The sequence below is a fragment of the Sminthopsis crassicaudata genome, chromosome 1 (assembly GCF_048593235.1).
Source record: "Sminthopsis crassicaudata isolate SCR6 chromosome 1, ASM4859323v1, whole genome shotgun sequence".
In the NCBI taxonomy this organism is placed as follows: domain Eukaryota; kingdom Metazoa; phylum Chordata; class Mammalia; order Dasyuromorphia; family Dasyuridae; genus Sminthopsis; species Sminthopsis crassicaudata.
The window spans coordinates 478175296-478195062 of record NC_133617.1 but is presented as its reverse complement, the minus strand read 5'-3'; the positions used below and the strand labels follow the sequence as shown (position 1 = coordinate 478195062).

General features: G+C 38.3%; 2 protein-coding genes and 1 long non-coding RNA gene across 4 annotated transcripts in view; 2 read left to right on the top strand and 1 right to left on the bottom strand.

Moving 5' to 3' along the window:
- The window catches only part of LOC141550454 (uncharacterized), a 69942-nt gene extending 56757 nt beyond the window's left edge, over positions 1-13185 (bottom strand). Inside the window, exon 1 of the long non-coding RNA XR_012484605.1 lies at positions 12950-13185. This is a non-coding gene — a long non-coding RNA (uncharacterized LOC141550454). The remainder of the gene's footprint in view (positions 1-12949) is intronic.
- Positions 1999-8666, top strand: ZFAND2A (zinc finger AN1-type containing 2A). The gene is made up of 7 exons (XM_074281126.1): positions 1999-2302; positions 3497-3601; positions 3962-4056; positions 5552-5680; positions 6082-6233; positions 7677-7757; positions 8189-8666. Exons 1-7 carry the CDS (start codon positions 2164-2166, stop codon positions 8205-8207), a joined length of 720 nt encoding a protein of 239 aa, XP_074137227.1. The 5' UTR covers positions 1999-2163; the 3' UTR covers positions 8208-8666.
- An 11-nt stretch (positions 13186-13196) lies between the features above and the next one.
- Positions 13197-19767, top strand: part of CHLSN (cholesin) — a 342470-nt gene continuing 335899 nt past the window's right edge. For both annotated transcript variants that reach the window (XM_074281124.1, XM_074281123.1), the window contains exon 1: positions 13197-13321. In XM_074281124.1, the coding sequence (XP_074137225.1) occupies positions 13206-13321 (116 nt within the window). In that variant the 5' untranslated portion in view covers positions 13197-13205. The remainder of the gene's footprint in view (positions 13322-19767) is intronic.

The window sequence follows — 19767 nt, the reverse complement described above, 5'->3', positions numbered from 1 at the left end:
TCTCTTCATTATTCTTTTTTCCACCATCTTCTCTTTTACGCATATTTCACATGAAAAGGTGACTCTTTTTGTCAAGGAAAATCCTTTATACTTGCACCCTTCATCTCAATCATTCTTATCTTCTCCAGCAGTTTGCCGCTACTTTTGAGATCTCTCCCAATTCTCTCTAATAATTACTCTCTCCCCTACCAACCAGCTTATTTCTAGTTGACTATAAACACATATAAGTCTCTCATTCTTAAAAAGTCTTTCTTTGATCTTTCCATTTTTGTTTGCTATTGTCTTACATTGGTCCTCTTCTTCGTTAAACCACTTAAGAAAGCTATCTATACCAAGAGTCTCTATTTCTCATTCACTTCTAAATTCTTTGCAATTTAGCATCAATGATCTTTTAATTGTTAAATCCAATATCCTTTTATTTCTCTGCAGTCTTTATCAATGGACAGCTCCTCCTGGCCACTCCCTCCTTACTATGTTGTTTATGGCATTATCCTTTGTTGGATCTTCAACAAGATAATACTTGCCAAGTACTTTTTATAGTACTATTTCACTTGAGTATTTTTGTCAGTTTCAATTATATAGATTATATTGCTAAATAATGTAGATTATTTTACAGATGATTTTTCAGATGTGTCTGTTCAGCTCTAATCTCTCTCCACCTCTAGTTTCAGAATTCCAATGGCCTATTAGGCATCTCAAATTGTATATTACACACTCATCTTAAAATATACACTAATTATTTAAGAACTCTCTTGCCCCTTCTCCACTCCCTACCTTGCCTTTTCGGGAATTTCCCTATTATTTAGAGGATATTACCTTCCTCCCAGTCATCCAGGCTCACCACTTCATTGTCATCCTCTCTCTTTTAACTCCCATATTTAGTTGGAAACTCCTGTAATTTCTCCTCACTCAAGACTCTCTCCTTGGACAGTGGGCCACCCTGATGCAGGACCTTAGCATGTCGGGCTGAGCTCCCTGCCTCATTGCAGCTCACACTAGCCCACCCTTTACTCAGTTGAGTGAGGAGTCCAAGTAATCTTCCTAAATGATAGTTCTGACCATGTCATCCTTCACCCCATTCAATAAACTTCACTGACTCCTTATTTTCCAGGATCAAATATAAGATGCCGGTTGGCTTTAAAGCTTTTCAAAACCTGACCCGGGCAGCTAGTGTTACAGTGGATAGAATGCTGGGCCTGGAGTGAGACGCTTAGCAGTGTGTAACCCTGGGCAAGTCGCTTGTCCCTCTCGGTTTTCTTAACTGTAAAGTGAGCTAGAGAACGACAAACGACTTGAGTATCTTTGCCAAAAAAACCCCAAATGAGGAGATGGGGTCGGAAACCAACTGAATAAAAACTGGCTGCTTGCTAGCTTTCCAGTCTTCTCACAGGAAGATGTCTAGCAGTTAAGCCAATCCCTCAATGACATCTAGGAGTGGATTTGGTAGCCCAAACAATGACGCTGGCCTCTTGCCCGTCCATCCCCCAGTTTAACTGGGTGTCACGCAGTCTCACGGTTGTGGCTCTTTCTCATTCATCTCCACTCCAAGATTCCTTCTTAGATAAAGTTCTACCAAATACAGGAAGCCATCTGCAATCCTCTTTCCTTTGTGAGCCTCATCATCAACTACCTATCTACTCACAAAGTTTATAGGCGTTCTGGGACGCTCCTCCCCGCGCAGTGAACAGTGCCCGGGCTGGGAAGATCTGGTTTGCCTTTTTGTGTGTTGTTCTAGAGCTCCGGCCGTGATCAAGGCTCAGTATATGCAAAAGTGACGGGCCCATCGACCTTTAGCTGTGAAATCTCCCGCTGCCAGCACACTTCCTTCCCTGTTACTGATATTCAGCATAGATTTTGCTTAGAGTTTAGGGTTTACAGTCTCTCACCTCCTAGAAAGAAAACTCTCCGGAGACAGGGGCACGTGGTAGGAACCGCTAACAAACACCTTTCTACTCTAGGCGCTTCCGGGCCCCGCCCTCTGTTCTGACTCAGCACAGCCCACGGCGCTTCCGCGAGACTAGGCAGGAGCAGAATTAGCTTGGAACAGTCTTCTACTTGAGTCATCGCGGTGGTCGGGTCGTGGACTTCTAGAAGTTGCCTGGACGCTCCGGAGAAGAGGAGGGTTAGGAAGACGACCTTACGTTTTGACTGGCCAGCTGTCTGATGACGTATTGGAGCGCGCTGAACCGTGACTTGGCAATAGTTTTCCAGGTGAATTTAAGCGAGCGGTTTAAATCATCGCGACTTGTGGCTGAGAGTTGGAGGAGGAGCAGCAATTTGTGGCGGAATCGGCGTCCTTCAGGTGAGTGGACTTTTCTCTCCGACTTTCTCGGCGATTCTTCAAATCGCGTGTGTAATTTCCCTGCACATTTTGCGAGGGTTTTCCTAGCTTTCCCCTTCGGCACCCGCATAGCAAGAGAAACTTCCTTTGGAAGGAAGGAAAGGATGGGGAAAGGAGAGGAGGGCTCGGAGCTGAGCAAAGCGCCTCTGGTTACAGATGCCTGGGTGCGCTACTCGGGGTGCGTACTGCTTTGATTGCAGCGGCCCCAGTCGTCCCGGGAGATTCCTCTTTTAAAGGCATTGCTGGGTGTCCCCGACGTTCGGCGGCTGGGGCGTAGTGGGCAGCGCGCCCGGGCCGCCGCTCACCTGTTTATGGTGTAATCTGACACCAGGCACTTCGGCTCCCTGAACACTTTACTTTCTCGTTAAGCGCACGTAGTGACCCGCTCGTCTCACTTGGCGGGCTGGTAAGTCCCCGTGGAGAGCTCCACGAACGCCGTACAAAGCTTGACTGTTTCAGCTGATCGGGTTAACTGGCCGCAGCCTAATGATTAACTTCTGACCAAGTGCGCGGTTGTGACTGTCAACAGGCCTTGTAATAGCCAAGTTAGGGGGCTGTATCTTGGCAGGAAAAAGTCTGGCTGTCCATGTCATGGAAGGAAAAAACTGGTCAGATTGTGGCTCTGATTTGACTTAACCTATCGTAGCATATCTAACACATGACAAAACTTTCAGATTTTCGGAGCACTTTTTCCTCATTTAATCACCCTCAATAGCTCTGGGGACGTGAATGCTTTTATACCCACTTGTACCGATGAAGAAACTGAGGCACATTGAGATTAGGTCGCTTATTTGCCCTAGTTCACACAAGCCCTAAAACTTGCCAGAAGCTAGATTGATTCCCTTCCTCCCACCATCTAACTTTATACACATACTATGTATGTATAGATAATAGGTTTAAAGGCATGATTATCTCCTTTCTTTCGGGGCAATTTAATCCAGTTGTTGACTCCTCGAGCTATTAATACTGAAAATCTTGAAGCTTGGGAATTGAAATGTTAAGGAAACTAATGATTCCACCTAATGCTATTTACTGTTCTGGGTCGACTTAGTCATTAACAGAAGTTGGTATGGTCACCCTAAACTTGAAGGCCGACTGAATTTGTAGATCTTTATCCCTGTGGTGAGGTCATTGTTTTTCATTTTTCTCCTACAGGTCCTCCCCCAGCTGAAAACTGGTTGTCACTAGCACTTTTTCTTTCCACAATGGAATTTCCAGACTTGGGAAAACATTGTTCTGAAAAAACTTGCAAGCAGCTGGGTAAGCTCTTTAGGAAATACTAATTGAAAATTACTATTTTGGGTGCTTTCTTATGAGAAATTGTATAGATTAATGAATGTTTTTGCACATTTCATATAAAAAACACTTGACAAGTTGATATTAGGCTAGTTAATCACAAATTTGTTTTTAAGCCATATTTTTGGTAAAAGATAGTATCTTAAGGAACTATACAGATTTTCAAGAATAGTAAACTATAAAAGACTGACATATTTTGAGTTTTTCTAATATTCTTACAAATATGCTTATATGCTCTAATAATTAAAAAGTTCAAAATGTTGTACAGGTAAAAGTACTGTTGTATAATGTCTTTAGTTCATAATATTTTCATGTCTTCCTTAGATTTTCTTCCATTAAACTGTGGCGCATGTGGCAAAGTCTTTTGTAAAGCTCATATTCAATTGGAGCAGCATAAATGCAGTGGTGCATATAAAAAGGTAATTGATTCATACTTACTTGGACTTTGGTACTACTGTGCTATGCTCTAAAAGGTTAACAATAAGAAGTTGCTCTTCTTTTAAACTTCCAGTTTAAAAATGATCCTTTGAAGCCAAATTCATCAATACAAATGTATATTAGTCCTAAAGGTTGAGCAATTTGAAATTTTATTGAAGTATTTGCCATCTTAGGCCATTAATTGGTCCTCTTTTATTGTTCAATAAGTTTGTCAATCTGAAAATCTTTTTTTCCCCTGAAGCTGGGGTTAAGTGATTTGCCCAGGGTCACACAGCTAGGAAGTGTTAAGTGTCTTGAGACCAGATTTGAACTGAGGTCCATATCCAGTTTTTTTAAGCATATTTCCATATTTGTCATGATGCACAAGAAAAATCACATCAAAAGGTGAAAGAAGTGAGAAATCCCAAGCAAACAACAAAAAGTGAAAATACTAAAGCTTTAATCCATATTCAATCTCTATAGTTTTTTTCTGAATGCCTAAACCTCTTTTCATCACAAGTCTATTAAAATTGCCTTGAATTACATCATTGTTGAAAGGGTCAAGTTCATCACCATGGATCATCTTGTTGCTGTGTACAATGTTCTCTTGGTTCTGCTCACTTAATATCAGTTCATATAAATCTTCCCAAGCTTTTCTGAAATCAGCCTTCATAATTTCTTACAGAAAAGTAATAATCCATTACATTCATATATTTGTTCAGTCAATCTCTAACTAATGGACATCCACTCAGTTTCCAGTTCCTTGCTACAAACATTTTTGCACATGTGGGTTCCTATCCCTTTTTTATGCTCTCTTTGGGATACAAACTCAGTAGAGACACTTTTTGATCAAAAACTTTGCAGTTTTATAGCCCTTTGGTTATAGTTCCAAAGTATTCTTCAGAATGGTTGAATCAATTCACAACTCTACCAAAAATGCATTAATGTTCAAGTTTTCCCAAATCTCCTCCAGCATTCATTATCTTTTCTTTTCTTAGTCAATGAGAGGTGTGAAGTGGTATCACAGAATTTTTTTTTAATTTACATTTTAAACAATAGTGATTTAGAGGATTTTTTTCCTGACTAGAAATGACTTGTCATTGTCTGAAAAATGTTCATATCCTTTGACCATTTTTCAATTGGAGAATGGCTTGTATTTATCTATTTTAGAAAGAGTCCATTATATCAACATTTTTTCCCCCAGCTTTCTGCTTCCCATCTACTCTTGGTTGCATTGGTTTTGTTTATACAAAACCTTTTTTAATCAAAATTATTCATTTTACATTTCATAATGTTCTCTTTGATTCTTTGATTGGCCCTTTTCAAGCATTTCATTCAGTTTTCATTAATTATCTTATACATTAGTTACATGCAAACTTAATGTAGTTGCATACAAACTGGAAACAGAATCTGGACAAGTTTACATTTTTATCCTTTGTCAGGCTATATTATCTTTAGAATTTAAGGATTATCAATCTTACATTAGCTGTTTTTTAGGATGTGCGAGTCCCAGTGTGTCCACTTTGTCGGGTCCCTGTTCCAGTAGGACGAGGAGAAACTGCAGATATTGTAGTTGGACAACATATGGATAAAGACTGTAAATATAACCCAGCTAAGGGGAAAAAGGTAAGTGAAATCAATGGTTTGATAATTTGGTTGGAAAAGCATACATTTGTATTGTCTCAATTTTATCCTTAGATTTTCTTTTGCACTCATCTTTTACCATTGCAGATAACTTAAAACTAGGAATGAATAGTCATACTTATTTGGGGGTTTTGACCTAAAAATCACTTTTATCTTTTATGGAAACAATTTTGGGCTACTAAAGGGGTTTCTTCTGGAGGTATATGCCTTGTATGATCAAAATGAGACCAAAGATAACTTTTATAGAGTTAAATTATCTCATTCCCATTATAGTAGAATATTATATATGTGGTTTTAAGTAGGTGTCTTCTTTGCTTGTTAGACCTCCTAATTTAGTCTATCATTAATAGTGACTCAGTTTTCATTCTTTTGGTTGCTTTTAGATTTTTGTACACCGGTGTTCAAAGGAGGGATGCAAGAAGAAAGAAATGTTTGAGCTGCTTTGTGACCAGTGTAATGACAATTTCTGTATTAAGCACAGGCATCCTTCGGATCATAACTGCATACATATTGGCCCTCCCATCTCCAGAGGAGGGTAAAAATCTGGTTTTAGTTATTCCAGGGTTTAAAAAAAAAAAGGGGCTACTAACAAATGTCAAAAGTATTTATTAGCCTGAGATACTCTTAAGCATCAAGTGGCTGATTATTGGTAATACAGAACCAGTAATACTAAAATCACTCTATTAGTTTTACAGTAGTAGCTATAGCGATTTGGAGACCAATAATGGATGGATTAGCAAATTGGCCTAGGAAGATCTAGATTCAAATTTGCCTCTTTAACATTCTAGCTGTGTGAACCTGGATAACTACAGAAGCTTTCTGTGACAGCTTTACTATGGTTATATACAAATGATGCTTTTATTATATATGGTTATATACAAAGGCAGATTATCAAGACAATTGAAAAGTTCTAATTTTTGTCCTTTGTTGAGCCAAATAGTCTTTCCTTTTTCAAAGTTCTGGATTGTCTACCTCTCATTAGCTGTTTTTAGAATGTACAAAATCTAGAATCTCATTTTGTTAGATCTATGGTCCAATAATAGTCCCGTTGGTCTTTTTCCAGCTTCCTAAGACTAAATAGTTGCAAAATAGTTAAAGGAGTTTTTTTGCATCCAATAAAATCACAGGTAGAAATTAGCATTCTTGGACAGTATACAATTGGATTCATAAATAGCACTCAATTTTTTTTTGGCTAGAAGAAAATTAAGTATGAACATACTATGTGCTAGGGATTTAAACACAAGTCCCTGCTCTCAGCACACATTTTTAAGACTGAGATAATTTCTATATTTACAAATTTATTTTTTACAAAACATTTACAAAATTTATCCCCCCAAAAAATATTTACAAAATAAGTCAGAGCTGACTGGGTCATGCCATTTACCATTTGAAAGTGGATCTTTAGCTGAGTCTTTAAGAGGTGAGAAAGCTATGTGCAGAGTATGGGAATTTGGCTTGCCTCCAGTTTGCAGGAAAGGGGTTAATGTATAAGGCTGGAAAGATAGATGGAGCAAAATAGCAAAGAAATTTATATTCGATCCTAGAGATACTAGGGAACCACTGAAGTTGAGTGTAGGGTGACATGATCAGATCTTTATGAAAATTTTTGTGGCTCTGGAAGATGGATTGAAATTGGAAGACAAGTCCAGGACAGTGGTAAAAGAACCTTAGCTAGTCTGGTGGCATGTGAGGGAAGAGAAAGGGTTCCCATTCCACCCATTCCTTATTTCTATAGGTGGTGAAATTTCCCATAAGCTGAGTGGAACTTAGGCTTGTGTTTGTCGAGGATTGGGAGATGTAGAGAGCTTAAAACAACCAGTTCATCTCCTGTGTCTTTAATTTTGTTTCTTGTGCTATAAAGATTCCTTATACTTATAAGTTCATGTTAGATGCTGCAGCTAGATAGATAATTGAATAAGCTTTATTAGGTTCACAAGTGAATAGGTTTCATGAATGTTAATCTAACCTTTCCTTATAGGTGTGCAGCTATAATGAGAGCTTCTGAATCATCTGGAGCTTCAAACAAATTATCTTCCAGTTGGCTAGCTCAGCGATTAAGGTATTAGTTATATTTAAAATTACACGTCTGGAGTTAATATTCTGAACAAAAAAAAAACTAGTGGTTCTGCTGCGTTATTGAGAAAATCTTAACACATTTTTAATGTAATTAATAGTACACATCTTAAATTACATGCCCCAGTTGAATATAACTTTAAAGAATTGTCTAGTTTCATTCTTGTAATAGATAGTTAACCTTTCAGTTCTTTTGAACTCCATTATAAATGCTGTTCTAATTTCTAATACAGCACAAGACTTAATTGAGCAGTGAAAGTTTTTAAGTATAAATTGTGGATGTGTTTCTTATTTGGCCTTTACATATACTTTATGTGACTAAACCTTTCCATTTCTAGTTCAGATGCCAGTATAAATATATAGAAAGGACATTTCTTAATTTCTTGCTTAATTTCTTTTTTTTTTTTTTTTTTTCAGAGAGAAACAAAAGAGTTGATCATTTGACATTCCTGGTCTTTATCACCTGTCAAAGAATGATTCTGTGCATTTTTATATAATTTAAAGTAATGTGGGGTTTCCCCATCAAAAAAAAAAAAAAAAAGTTATTTCCTTTTAACTTTTATCTGAAAACATTTTCTTAACATTTCTCAGGGATAAGTAAAACTTTTCATTAAAATTTTGTTTTAAATTAAGTTATGCAATCAATTGCATCAGTTCTCCTTAGAGAAGTGCCTTTAAATTATAACTTTGTACATTTATGCATTATACATTTTAATTGTAACTAATTTATAACTTGTTCTCATTTTGATTATAACTTGAATTTAAATTTTAAATTTTAAATGCCATAAATAGCTAATTGTTTCTAGTGCCTTTGTCTCTTCCAGTTTGCTCTTGAGCTAAAGTACTAAGAATTCTTGTACACAAGTGTTTGAATAAACTGGTGTCTTTCTATTAATTGAAGGAAGACTTATTCATTAACACATGGAGAAAACATCTTTCTGCTTTTGTTTTTCTAGATTTGATTTAGAAATGCTTAGATTATGGAGTCATTCCTTAAAAAAATATTTCCCAAAAATATTTAAGGTGTTGCTGTATGTGTGGATGGGCACGGGTCTTTCAAGTAATGAAATTTTCTGAAGAGCCTATAAGAATATAAAAGTAATAGTAAATAATACAAAAAGAGGCAAAAGAACTTATAGACAGGTAATACCTGTCTTCATGGAAGGCTTCTTTATAGAAGTTCCTCTTTATGAAACTAAGATATTTAGGGTCTTTAATACTCTATGGATAAATTCTGAATTTTATTAACTCCAGGGCAATTCTATAATACAAGGATATTGGGGACTATTCTAAAGGGCTAGAACTGAGCAGATGCATTTAATATAAGGCAACCTAGCACTTGAGGCTAATCACCTGGACAATGCTAACTATTCTATGCTGGCTCGATCTGTGGGTGTGGACAAAGAAGGGGAAGAGATCTAGAGGGTAGAGGAGGACAAGCAGGATCATTCTTTTGGCTGTGGAGAGAGAGGAAGGAGTTGTGGAGATTTCCCTGACTTTTACCCCAAAAGACCAAGAATAAAGACTTTTGCTTATCCTGACTCTGGCTGATTGTAAGATATCCAGGATCTCAACTACTATGATCTGGGCCAATGCCAAAATGTTTGTTTTGTTAAATAGACAGTGAAATCTCATGTCAATTTTTATTGCAAGTATTCTACAGGTAGATAATTCATTAAGCCATAAAAGTTTATTGGCATACTTTACAGACCTACAAATTGATTTATCTGGAGCTATGGAATGGTTCCAAAAATCCACTAAAGCCTGTAAATGAAATTATTTTCTACTGAATTTATCATCACCTATTCTGGATTGTAATCTTTACCATCTGATCAGTTTACAACCATGCTATTGATATTGTACAGTTGCCTTTTTTTAGTTTTTTCTTCTGGAGTTGTTCAACTTCCAGCTTTGTATTTTTTCTAGTATAACTTATGTTTTCCAACCAAGCTTCCCCTCCACTCCTCCCCAATCAGGCTATTTTAATGTACGATTTTCAGTCGGTCTATAGTGTTCACTGAAGGTAACTATGCTGCAAATTTTAAGGGCCATATTTTGGTATGAGTAATCATGATGTCAATATAAGGAATGTTTTTCTTTTTTCCCAGTGAACCACTTGTAAAACTAGAAGATGTACTTATAGAAAAGTTTCCTGTGAATCATAAGTTGTTACTATTATCATTCTTTGAGTGTTGATCACCAGGTGGTGTTTTTTTTTTTTTTTTTTTTTTTTTTTTTTAACTCCTGCCGAATACAATGCAATTACAGATGTGAAACCAATGTTGTCCACAAGATGTCAGGTTTTGATCCATAAGAATCCTTTGAGAAATGTTCATAAATAATTTAATTATACTACTATGTTCTCAAACAGTATAAACTTGGGCAAAATTATTAGGTCACATAATTTTTTAAAATGCTGGAATAAGATCTGGATGGAAGTCTAGCAGGCTTAAGAAAATGGGAGGAGACAATGATGGTTTGGGACCACTTATGAAGCTTTAGTTTTTTTAGTTTTTATTTGGAATGTGTCCATCTTTAAAAATGTCACCTACTTAGAATGTGCAAGGTCAGTGAGGTGCAGGTAAGCCATTTTCCTTTTAAAATTAGTGCTGCCCTTTCCTTTAAATACATTATCCTTAATTAGATTTAAAAAGTGTTATTTTTTGAGGTTTCAAAAAGTGTCAGTACACATAAAACTATTTGAGAAATAGTGATAATTCCTTAACCTTTCTACAAAATTAAGTTGAAATAATAAGGCTGGATCAGAAGTTCTGAAACTTTGGTCTTAGGACTCCTTTAAAAAATTATTGTTGTCCCTAAGCTTTTTTTGCATGTGGTTATTCATTCATATTTAGCATTTTAGAAATTAAAGTGTCTATTAGTATTATTAAAATAATTTTGACCTCATGGGCTACCTTTTCTCCAGTGTCCCAAATCTATTTAGACTTTGAAACCCCATTAGATTAGATGATTCCTAAGGCTAATTCAAAATATATGATGCTATGAATCATAATTGAGAGTTTTGAACTGTTTCTATCAAATTACAAAGTTTCAAAGGCCTGAGAAATAACTGGAAAGTTCATACTCATGATCTTAAATAAATAATCTAGTTAGGCTTGTTGGCATATTTGGAAAGCAGGACAACTGATAGCTCTATCAATAAGTCAATATATAATTTTAGAATTAGTGATGTTTGACTTTCCGACATCGACATCTAAATCTAAAATTAAGAACTTTTATTGAGTAGGTACTATGTGCTTAACATGATGACAATAAGCAAAGACAAGGCCTTTTCATGAATCATAATTGCCCATTACATTTCTTGATTTGGGGCACTATGAACAAATTTAGTGAATTTAGTGACAGTCACATCTCAAATTTAATGAAAGACAATTCAAAAGTAAGCCATAATACCAAAGAAAATAAAAGGCGTAAAACATAATTTTAGTTATGTAAAAATTTAAAAGTTCTTGCATAAACATAACATGCAACCAAAATTAAGAGGAAAGCAGAAAACGGAAATGTTCACAAATATTTATCTCTTGTATCTTTCACAAGTACTTTCCCAAATAGAGAACTGGGTCAAATTTATAAAAATACAAATTCCCTAATTGATAAAGTAGCATTGGTTTCTTTGTCTGAAAAATGCCACATAGTAGTGATTTATTGATGCAAATGAAACTAATTCTGAGGTCCCACCTCACCCATCAGATTGGGAAAATCGGGACACTAATGTACTATTGATGGTGCTGTGAGCTGAACCAACCATTATGGGGAGCAAATTTAGAACTATGCCCAAAGGGTTTGGCAAAGTATATGTACAAAATTATAGCAGCTTTTTGTGGTAGCTGAGAATTGGAAATCTCCATAAATGAGGGAATGACTAAAGTTCTTTGTGATGGAATATTGAGTTGTAAGAAATGACAAGCTGAATGATTTCAGAGGAAAACTTCAGAAAAAAGACGTGAACTGATATGAAGTGAAATGAGCATTATCAGGTTTCTAGAAAAGCCTCCGCTACAAAGTGGTGTCAGGGTAACTGCCTCTTTACTAGAAGTTAGACGGACAAGTCCCAGGACGGCTGAGACTGAGGGGCTGCTGGTGAGCACTGAAAAGGGGAGAGTGCATTTTGGAAGTTACCCACGGAAGTGATTTGTTTTGGTTCAGGGAGGACGCAGCTTGCTCTAATCTTCTGATCAGTGTAAGCATTTCCACGGCCAAAATCGGAGTCCAATGTAAATCTGGGCTTGTTTGTGGTATTCGTTGGTTATTGTTTATGCGGGCATTATTACGGTTACGCAGATTAAACCTAAAAGAATATACATATACTAACCTTCCCCGCCCCCCACCTCCAAAGCAGTTTTACCAGCACACTGTTGTACTGCTGTCCTGTATGAACATTGCTTGAGTCATCGGGAGGCAGATCACTACCAGACTTCGCTGCTGTGTGATAATGACTAATTATGTTAATAAGCTGGACAAATGAATGCCACAACCGCAATGATATTTAGTAGCATTTGATACTGATGGTATTTGTCAGTACTACTAACAATAACTATCCGTAGGGGAGCAGCGAGGCGGCTAGGCGGAATGCCAGTTCCGGAGTAACTCTTCTTCCCGAGGTCAGATCCGGTCTCTCGCTAGCTGGTGACTCTGAGTTCCTAGCTAGTCTCAGGTACCGGGTGACCCTACGTCTCGGCTTCCCCATCTGTAAGATGAGCAGAAGGATGAGGTAAACTGCTCCCGTGTTTTTGCAAGAAAGCCCCACATAATATCGAGACACGACGGAACAAAAATTCTATTAATAGAATTGTGAGATAAATGATAAATGACAATGAGCTGCATTTCTCCCACGACTTGTTTGCCAGATGCTGTCTGCATCCACCCTCTCTCTCGGGCCTCCCACAGACACACCGCGGGTCCTGGGCCCTGCCCCCTCCTGCACGCGTCCTCGGAGACGGCGCACCTCAGGCCGCTGCACAGGCAGTGAATCGGGTCAGGGGAACCGAGGGGCTCGCCAGCCGCACCCATCCAAAGGACTCAGGCCCGAGGGAGCAGCTTTTTCTGGTGTTTATCGTTCGGGCAAGGCCGACTGAGGCAGGGAAGGCGAGCTGCGACTTCTAAATCTGATACGACAGAAAGCAAAAAACAAACACAAAAACAACTCGGCCTTCCTACCTGCCTGAGGAGAGCGGACGCGATCCCGAGAGGATTCAATCGGCAACTCTGGAATTGGTCCATAGCAGCGACCTGCGGCACTAGCAACCGAGGGTTCTCTTAGCAACCGTCGGCGCCTAGAGATGACGACAACCTCTCAGCGCCGCCTTCAGGCAAGGCAAGGAAGAAGGCGGGGAAAGGGGTGGGACTAAGTGTCTTCATCTTGGGTCTACTATTTGCTATTGGATGCAGAGTTAACAGTTCTAAGCCTCCTCCAATGGGAATGGGGAACTTCCAGGGGCGGGACCCGGGGGTGGGGCGAGCGGTTTCCAGTAAAGGAATCTCTCCAGTTCAGAGGTTGCAAGTTCCTGAGAGTGAGCGACCCACGTGCAGGTGAGGTGACCGGCGGCGGTACGTGTGTGTTGGCCGCCCGGGGATCTCTCCCTAGTTAATTTGATTGACTTCAAAGGCTGGGGCTTGGGACCGTAGACGGGGCTCGCATCCGACGCGAGGGACCGGGAGTCGCTCGCCGGGGGGTTGGAGGGGCGCCGGTGAAGTGTGGCGTGGAGGGACCGGGCAGAACCGGGGGCGGTGCCACAGTGATTAGGGCCTGCGATTTGTCCTTGCATTCAGGATGAGGAATCATGAGGAGCATACTGTGTGCAGCTTTCTCATCTGTAAACAGTAGGGACACCGCGAATCAGCGGGAAAGTAGTGTGAAAAGCGCGGAGCCGGCATTCCTTCTTGTTTTCATAGTTTGCTACTGAGCACGCTATCGATGACTCATAAGTCTTTGAGTTTGTACACTTGTGTTATGTACATATGCATACATGAGTATTCAGTTTCTATTTATGCTGTGTTTATTTTTATATATACTTGTTCCTCCCCCCCCCCCATTAAAAGGTATGCTTCTTTCTTTTATTTGCATTTTGTATCCGCTGGTGACTAGCACAGCACCTGCAACATGATGGACACTTAATATAGACTTGTGGTCTGGTTGTATAATACCCACTTTTACACTTCACATCTACTATGATAATGACCTATATTAGATAAGGATTATGTAAAGTTGTATTCCATGTTTTTGCCCTGTTATGTGATAGTTGTTGTACTATTGTGCTGTATACATTCTCTTAATCTCCCTCTCCCTCCCTCCCTCCCCCTCTCTTTTCTCTCTTCTCTTTTTCTGTCTCTCTTCCCTCTGTCTTTGTCTTCATATATATTTTTATGTATAGTTCATGTAGAGCATCTTATACGAAAGAGAAAGATAGGAGCACGGCACAATAGATAGTACAGTGTGCCTGATACATTACTGAATGGTTGATATAATGCTCTTTTTATACTTACAATATACAGTACACTACTGGCACCTGTTGTTCATCTGGATCATTCTTTGTAGACTCCTTTTGAGGTTTCTTTGGTAAAGATACTGGATTGTTTTGCCATTTTCTTCTCCAGTTAATTTTACACATGAGGAAACTGAGGCTAATAGGGTTAAGTGGCTTGCCCAGAGTCACAGAGCTGCTAAGTGTCTGAGGCTGAATTTGAACTCAAATCTTCCTGATGCTAACCTTGGCACTCTCCCCATTTCACCACACAATAGACTCAATACATACTTGTTGACTGGTACAATTTTTTTTTTTTTTAAACACTTGTTACATCTGGAAACAGCATTGACTGTTTAAGAAACTCTGGATATCTCCTTGGTATTTCCAGGGTATGAGAAGTGATTTTTTTTTTTTTTTGGTAGCTTTTTATTTACCAGATATAAGCATAGGTAATTTTTCAGCATTGACAATTGCCAAACTTTTTATTCCAACTCATCCCCTCCTCCTCCTCCTCCTCCCAGATGGCAGGTTTAACAATACATGTTACATATGTTAAAGTATAAATTAAATACAATATATGTATACAAGTCCAAACAGTTGTTTTGCTGAACAAAAAGAATCAAACTTTGAAATAGTGTACAATTAGCCTGTGAAGGAAATCCAAAATGCAGGTGGACAAATTAGAGGGATTGAGAATTCTATGTAGTGGTTCATAATCATCTCCCAGAGTTCTTTCTCTGGGTGTAGCTGGTTCAGTTCATTACTGCTCTATTGGAACTGATCTGGCTCATCTCATTGTTGGAGAGGGCCTCATCCATCAGAATTGATCATCACATAGTATTGTTGTTGAAGTATATAATGATCTCCTGGTCCTGCTCATTTCTCTAAGCATCTGTTCATGTAAGTCTCTCAGGCCTCTCTGAAATCATCCTGCTGGTCATTTCTTACAGAACAATAATATTCCATAACATTCATATACCACAATTTATTCAGCCATTCTCCAATTGATGGGCATCCACTCAGTTTCTAGTTTCTGGCCACCACAAAGAGGGCTGCCACAAACATTGAGAAGTAATGTTTCTCTTTTTAGATGGCAGAAGAGGAAAAATATATAGAAATGGATGAACTTCTCAACAAAGTTGGTGACAGTTTCTGGCAGGAAGAATGCAGTTATATTATGTATGTGTTTGTGTTTATATTTAGGATTGGGAGGAGAGGAATAGTTTAACTTTATAGACCCTGGGTCAGAAACATGCTCAGAACTGTGGAAGACAAGGCAACTGGAGAATAAGGCGAACTTCATCCCTGGGGGTAGGATAACTATGTTTTTCTGGCAGCACTCCTTCCTTACACCATTAGCTTCAATTTTAGAATTCCCATTGCTTTAGGAGCCTGAAAGAAATGTACTTATTGCTATCAAGATGTTACCCCTCATCATTATTGTGGGAATTGTATGCTGATTCTGGTAAGTTTTTTCATTTGGAATGTTTTGGTATGGAAGGGAAAGACAACTGGAAATTCTCCTCATATATGTGGCATGGATTATAAAACCCTTTTGATCTTTGGACCAGTTTGGGGTCAAACTCTTGAGAGATCTCACTGTAGTCTACCTATTCCCATAGTCACTTGATTAAAAAAAAAAAAAAAAAAAAAAGCACCAATAATAAGGAAATAAAGGACACAGTAGGTATGTAGAGCTCTTGGGAACTGGAATTAGGAAAACCTGGGTTCATATTCTATCTCATATTTACTCACTTTATTAACTTGGCTAAGTCACTTAATTTTTGTGGTCCTCAGCTTTCTCATCTGTAAAATGGGGATAAGAGCACCTATTTACCAAAGTTTTGGGGAAAACAAAATGAGATAATATTTTTAAAGGACTTTGCAATTCTTAGAGTTAGATACATGCAAGTTATTATCTATAGTTATTATCTATTAACCTGGGATTTGAGATTCCATATGCTTGTTATTAAGTACTAATTTTGAACCAACATTAAAAAGAACTAACCCCAAACCTCAATTCTCCTTTTTATTGTCTTTTGAGTTTATATTCCCTCTCCCCCTTCTGTTTCCTTCCCCCCTCCTTTCCCTCCTTTCCCTCCCTACCCTTCCTCCCTCCCTCTTTCCTTTCCCTTTCCCTTTCCCTTTCCTTTCTTCCTAAGCAATTGGGATTAAATCACTTGCCCTCAAGGTGACACAGCTAGAAAATATTTAGTGTCTAAGGCTGAATTTGAACTCAGGTCTCTTTAACTCCAGAGCCTGTGCTCTATCTACTACACTAAATAGCTGTTCCTTATTTGATTCTTAATAGTTGGAAATTCATTGAAGTGTTCATAAGTTTTGACCACTTATCCATTAGGGAATGGCAGATGGTCTTATATATTTTTGTGACATTAAATCATTATTTGATATTTGTGACACAGAGATTCCTCACCCCGCCAGTGGTGACCTTTAGCCTTAGTGGCACTGATTTTGTTTTTGTAAAACCTTTTCAATTTCCTGTAAACAAAACTATTTATAGATGTTTTACTGTATTTCTTATATGGTTAAGAATTTTCCTCCTGGCCATAGGTTTCAAAGTTTCCTGTACCCTGTTCACTTTCTTTTTGAGGTGTGAACTTTTATATTTAAATGAAGAATACATTTGGAACTTATATGTTATGGGACCCTGTAACACAATTATAGGCACATTCTATTACATATAATGCTACATGCAATATTATGTATAGCACATATTGTATTAAATATAATAAAGATACATATGCTTGTCTGGACTAATACACACAAATAGTGATGGGGGAGACATGAAAGAGGATATTGACTTCTAGGGGAAATCAAGAAAGGCCTTACATGTTCTATACTCTTAGCAAACTGGTCAGTTGGCTTTGCCCTCTACACAATAGTCCTCTCATGACTGGAATGGTCGTTCCTTGTCTCCCTGACCTTGAACCTTTCTTAACCTCAGTTTCCATTTTTATAAAATGGAGGGCCTCCAAGGTTACTTCTTCTCCCTCAAGGTCTATGATTCAAATAGGGAGCAAAAGCATCTGTCCAAGCAAATAATCCTGGTACCAAATGGAGTGAGATAGATGCAGAAGTCTAAGATGAGGCAGTGTCCTCTGAGAGCACTGAAGAGGTAGAGAGATCCCTTTCACCTGGAGGATTTCCAAAGTCCCTAGGAAAGGGGGCCACCTGATTTGGGAAGACCTGTTCTAGGAGCCAGATTGTAGAATGACAGCAACAGAAGTTGATACATTATTCAGTGGGCGCTAGGTAGGTATTAGGCTTTTCAGAAGAGAATTGTCTCTATTGGAGCAGTAATTAGGAAGATTTCTCAGGCAGCCAGTTGATGGATGGTTTGAAGGGAGGAAGATGAGTTAAGGAGACAAAAATTGTCATTTTGTTTGAAGAGATGAGTACCTGAATTAGGGTGGGGACAGTAGGAGTGGAAAGAGAAGAGATCACTTTTAAACATTATTAAGTGTTTTCAGTTACGATGGGGATAGAAAAACAAAATATGGTCTATAAAAGGTCTTTTCCTTCAAAAGGTAGGATTTACACTGAGTCTTGAAGCTAGAGATTCTAAGAAATGGAAATGAGAAGGTGAAGGAGGGCTTCAGGCATGGGAGATGGCTCTTACCAAGGCACAGAGGTGGGAAATGGAATGTTATAAATAATCAACTGGAGCTTATATTTTATTTTAGAATAATAGCGAGCCACTGGAGTATAGGGGCTAACATAATTAGACTGTTAAAATATAAAGAGATTTGGCCAGGGACACTGATAGGGAGGATAGGCTGGGCAAGAGGGGATAGACCTGAATTAGGATGGTGAGTGTGTGATTGGAGAGAAGGGAAGTTTGACCACTGATTGGTTATGTGGCGTGGAATCTGAGGCTGACATTGAGTTTGGGATTTGTTCTACTTAGGAGGATGCTGGTTGACTCAGTAAGGTTTATATTTTAGTTGGACTTAGTTTGAGAAGACTATGTGACATTCAGATAAAGGTAGCAACAGGAAACTGTATTCTAAACTATTATCATCTCAGGAGAGAAATGAGTGCCCAATGTTTTAATATCTTAAATGCATAGAGATTATGGTTGAACAGCAGCAGCAAGATTATATGATGACCAATTCTGATAGACGTGGCTCTTCTCAACAATGAGATGATTGAGGCTAGTTCCAAAAGTCTTGTGATGAAGAGAGTCATCTACACTTAGAGAGGACAGTGGGACTGAGTGTGGGTCACAACATTGTATTTTCACTTTTTTTTTGTGGTTTGCTTGCATTTTGTTTTCTTTCTCATTTCTTTTTCCTTTTTGATCTGATTCTTCTTATACAGCAAGATAAATTTATAGATATGTATGCATATTTTTGAGTTTATATATATTTTTGCCATGTTTAATATATTGGATTACTTGCCACCTGGGGAAAGGGATAGGGGAAAGAGGGGGGGAAATGAAACACAAAGTTTTGCAAGGGTCGGTGTTGAAAAATCCTAGCATATGTTTTGAAAATAAAAAGCTTCAATAAAAAACAAAAAAATAAAAATAAAAACTATTATTTCATTAAAAAAATAAAGTATATGTTTTTTTTTGTTATTGTTGTTTTTAAGAGAGATTATGGTTGAATTCATGGGAATTGATAAGTTTATTGCTGGGGGTAAGGGAATTAAAAGAGAAAGAGAGGGAGAAAGGAAGAGAGGCAGAGAGAAGGAGTGTTCGAGAGCAAGAGTGCCCACACAAGCTCACATCCAGGACATAGTTCTGGATTAGGGGGTTGGAGTCCTTTAGAAGAGACTGCAGAGGATGAGTCAAGTAGGAGGAGAATCATGAGAGCAGTGTCCAGAAAATCCAGAGAAAAGATTGAATCTCTCTCAAAAGAGGGATGGGTCACTAATGTTTCAGAGGATTCAAAAGAGAGAGAACATGGCATAGTGCTTGTAAAGGGCTACACCCAGGGATAAAAGGTCGTGGGTTCAGATGCCACTTTTGGCACTTACTAGCTGTGTGACCATGAGTAAATCCTTTTATCTCTCTGAGCCTCATTTTTCCTCTGCCCACAAATAGTATCCACCTCTAAGTTATTGTGAGTATATAACATATGCCAAAGGGTTTTGTAAACTTCCTACATATGTATTTAAAATCGACTAGAAGAGTCATGTTATCTAGAAGCTCAGATTCGTAGCCAGGAAGACCTGGTTTTAAGTCCTGCTCCCAAATGTATGAAGACTATTTTTTTTTCTCTTTTACTGTGGGTGAGTTACTTCTCTCATTGGGAAAGGTAGGTGCCTTATCTGAAAGTTCCCCATGTAAGAAAGTCACTATGAGGTGAAAATCATCAAACATTAAAATTTAAAAATATAAAGAAGGCCAAAAATTGAGGATTATATATGAAGCTGTGATTATTATGCATCTGTATGTGTGTGTGTGACTGTTGTGTTTTGGTGAGCAGTTGGGGTTAAGTGACTTGTCCAGGGTCACACGGGAAGTGTTCAGTGTCTGAGTTCAGA

Coding starts and splice junctions, on each gene's coding strand:
- ZFAND2A (XM_074281126.1), top strand. CDS start 2,164: ATGACGTATTGGAGCGCGCTGAACCGTGACTTGGCAATAGTTTTCCAG. Junction 4,057..5,551: donor GCAGTGGTGCATATAAAAAG/GTAATTGATTCA, acceptor GCTGTTTTTTAG/GATGTGCGAGTCCCAGTGTG. Junction 5,681..6,081: donor ACCCAGCTAAGGGGAAAAAG/GTAAGTGAAATC, acceptor GGTTGCTTTTAG/ATTTTTGTACACCGGTGTTC.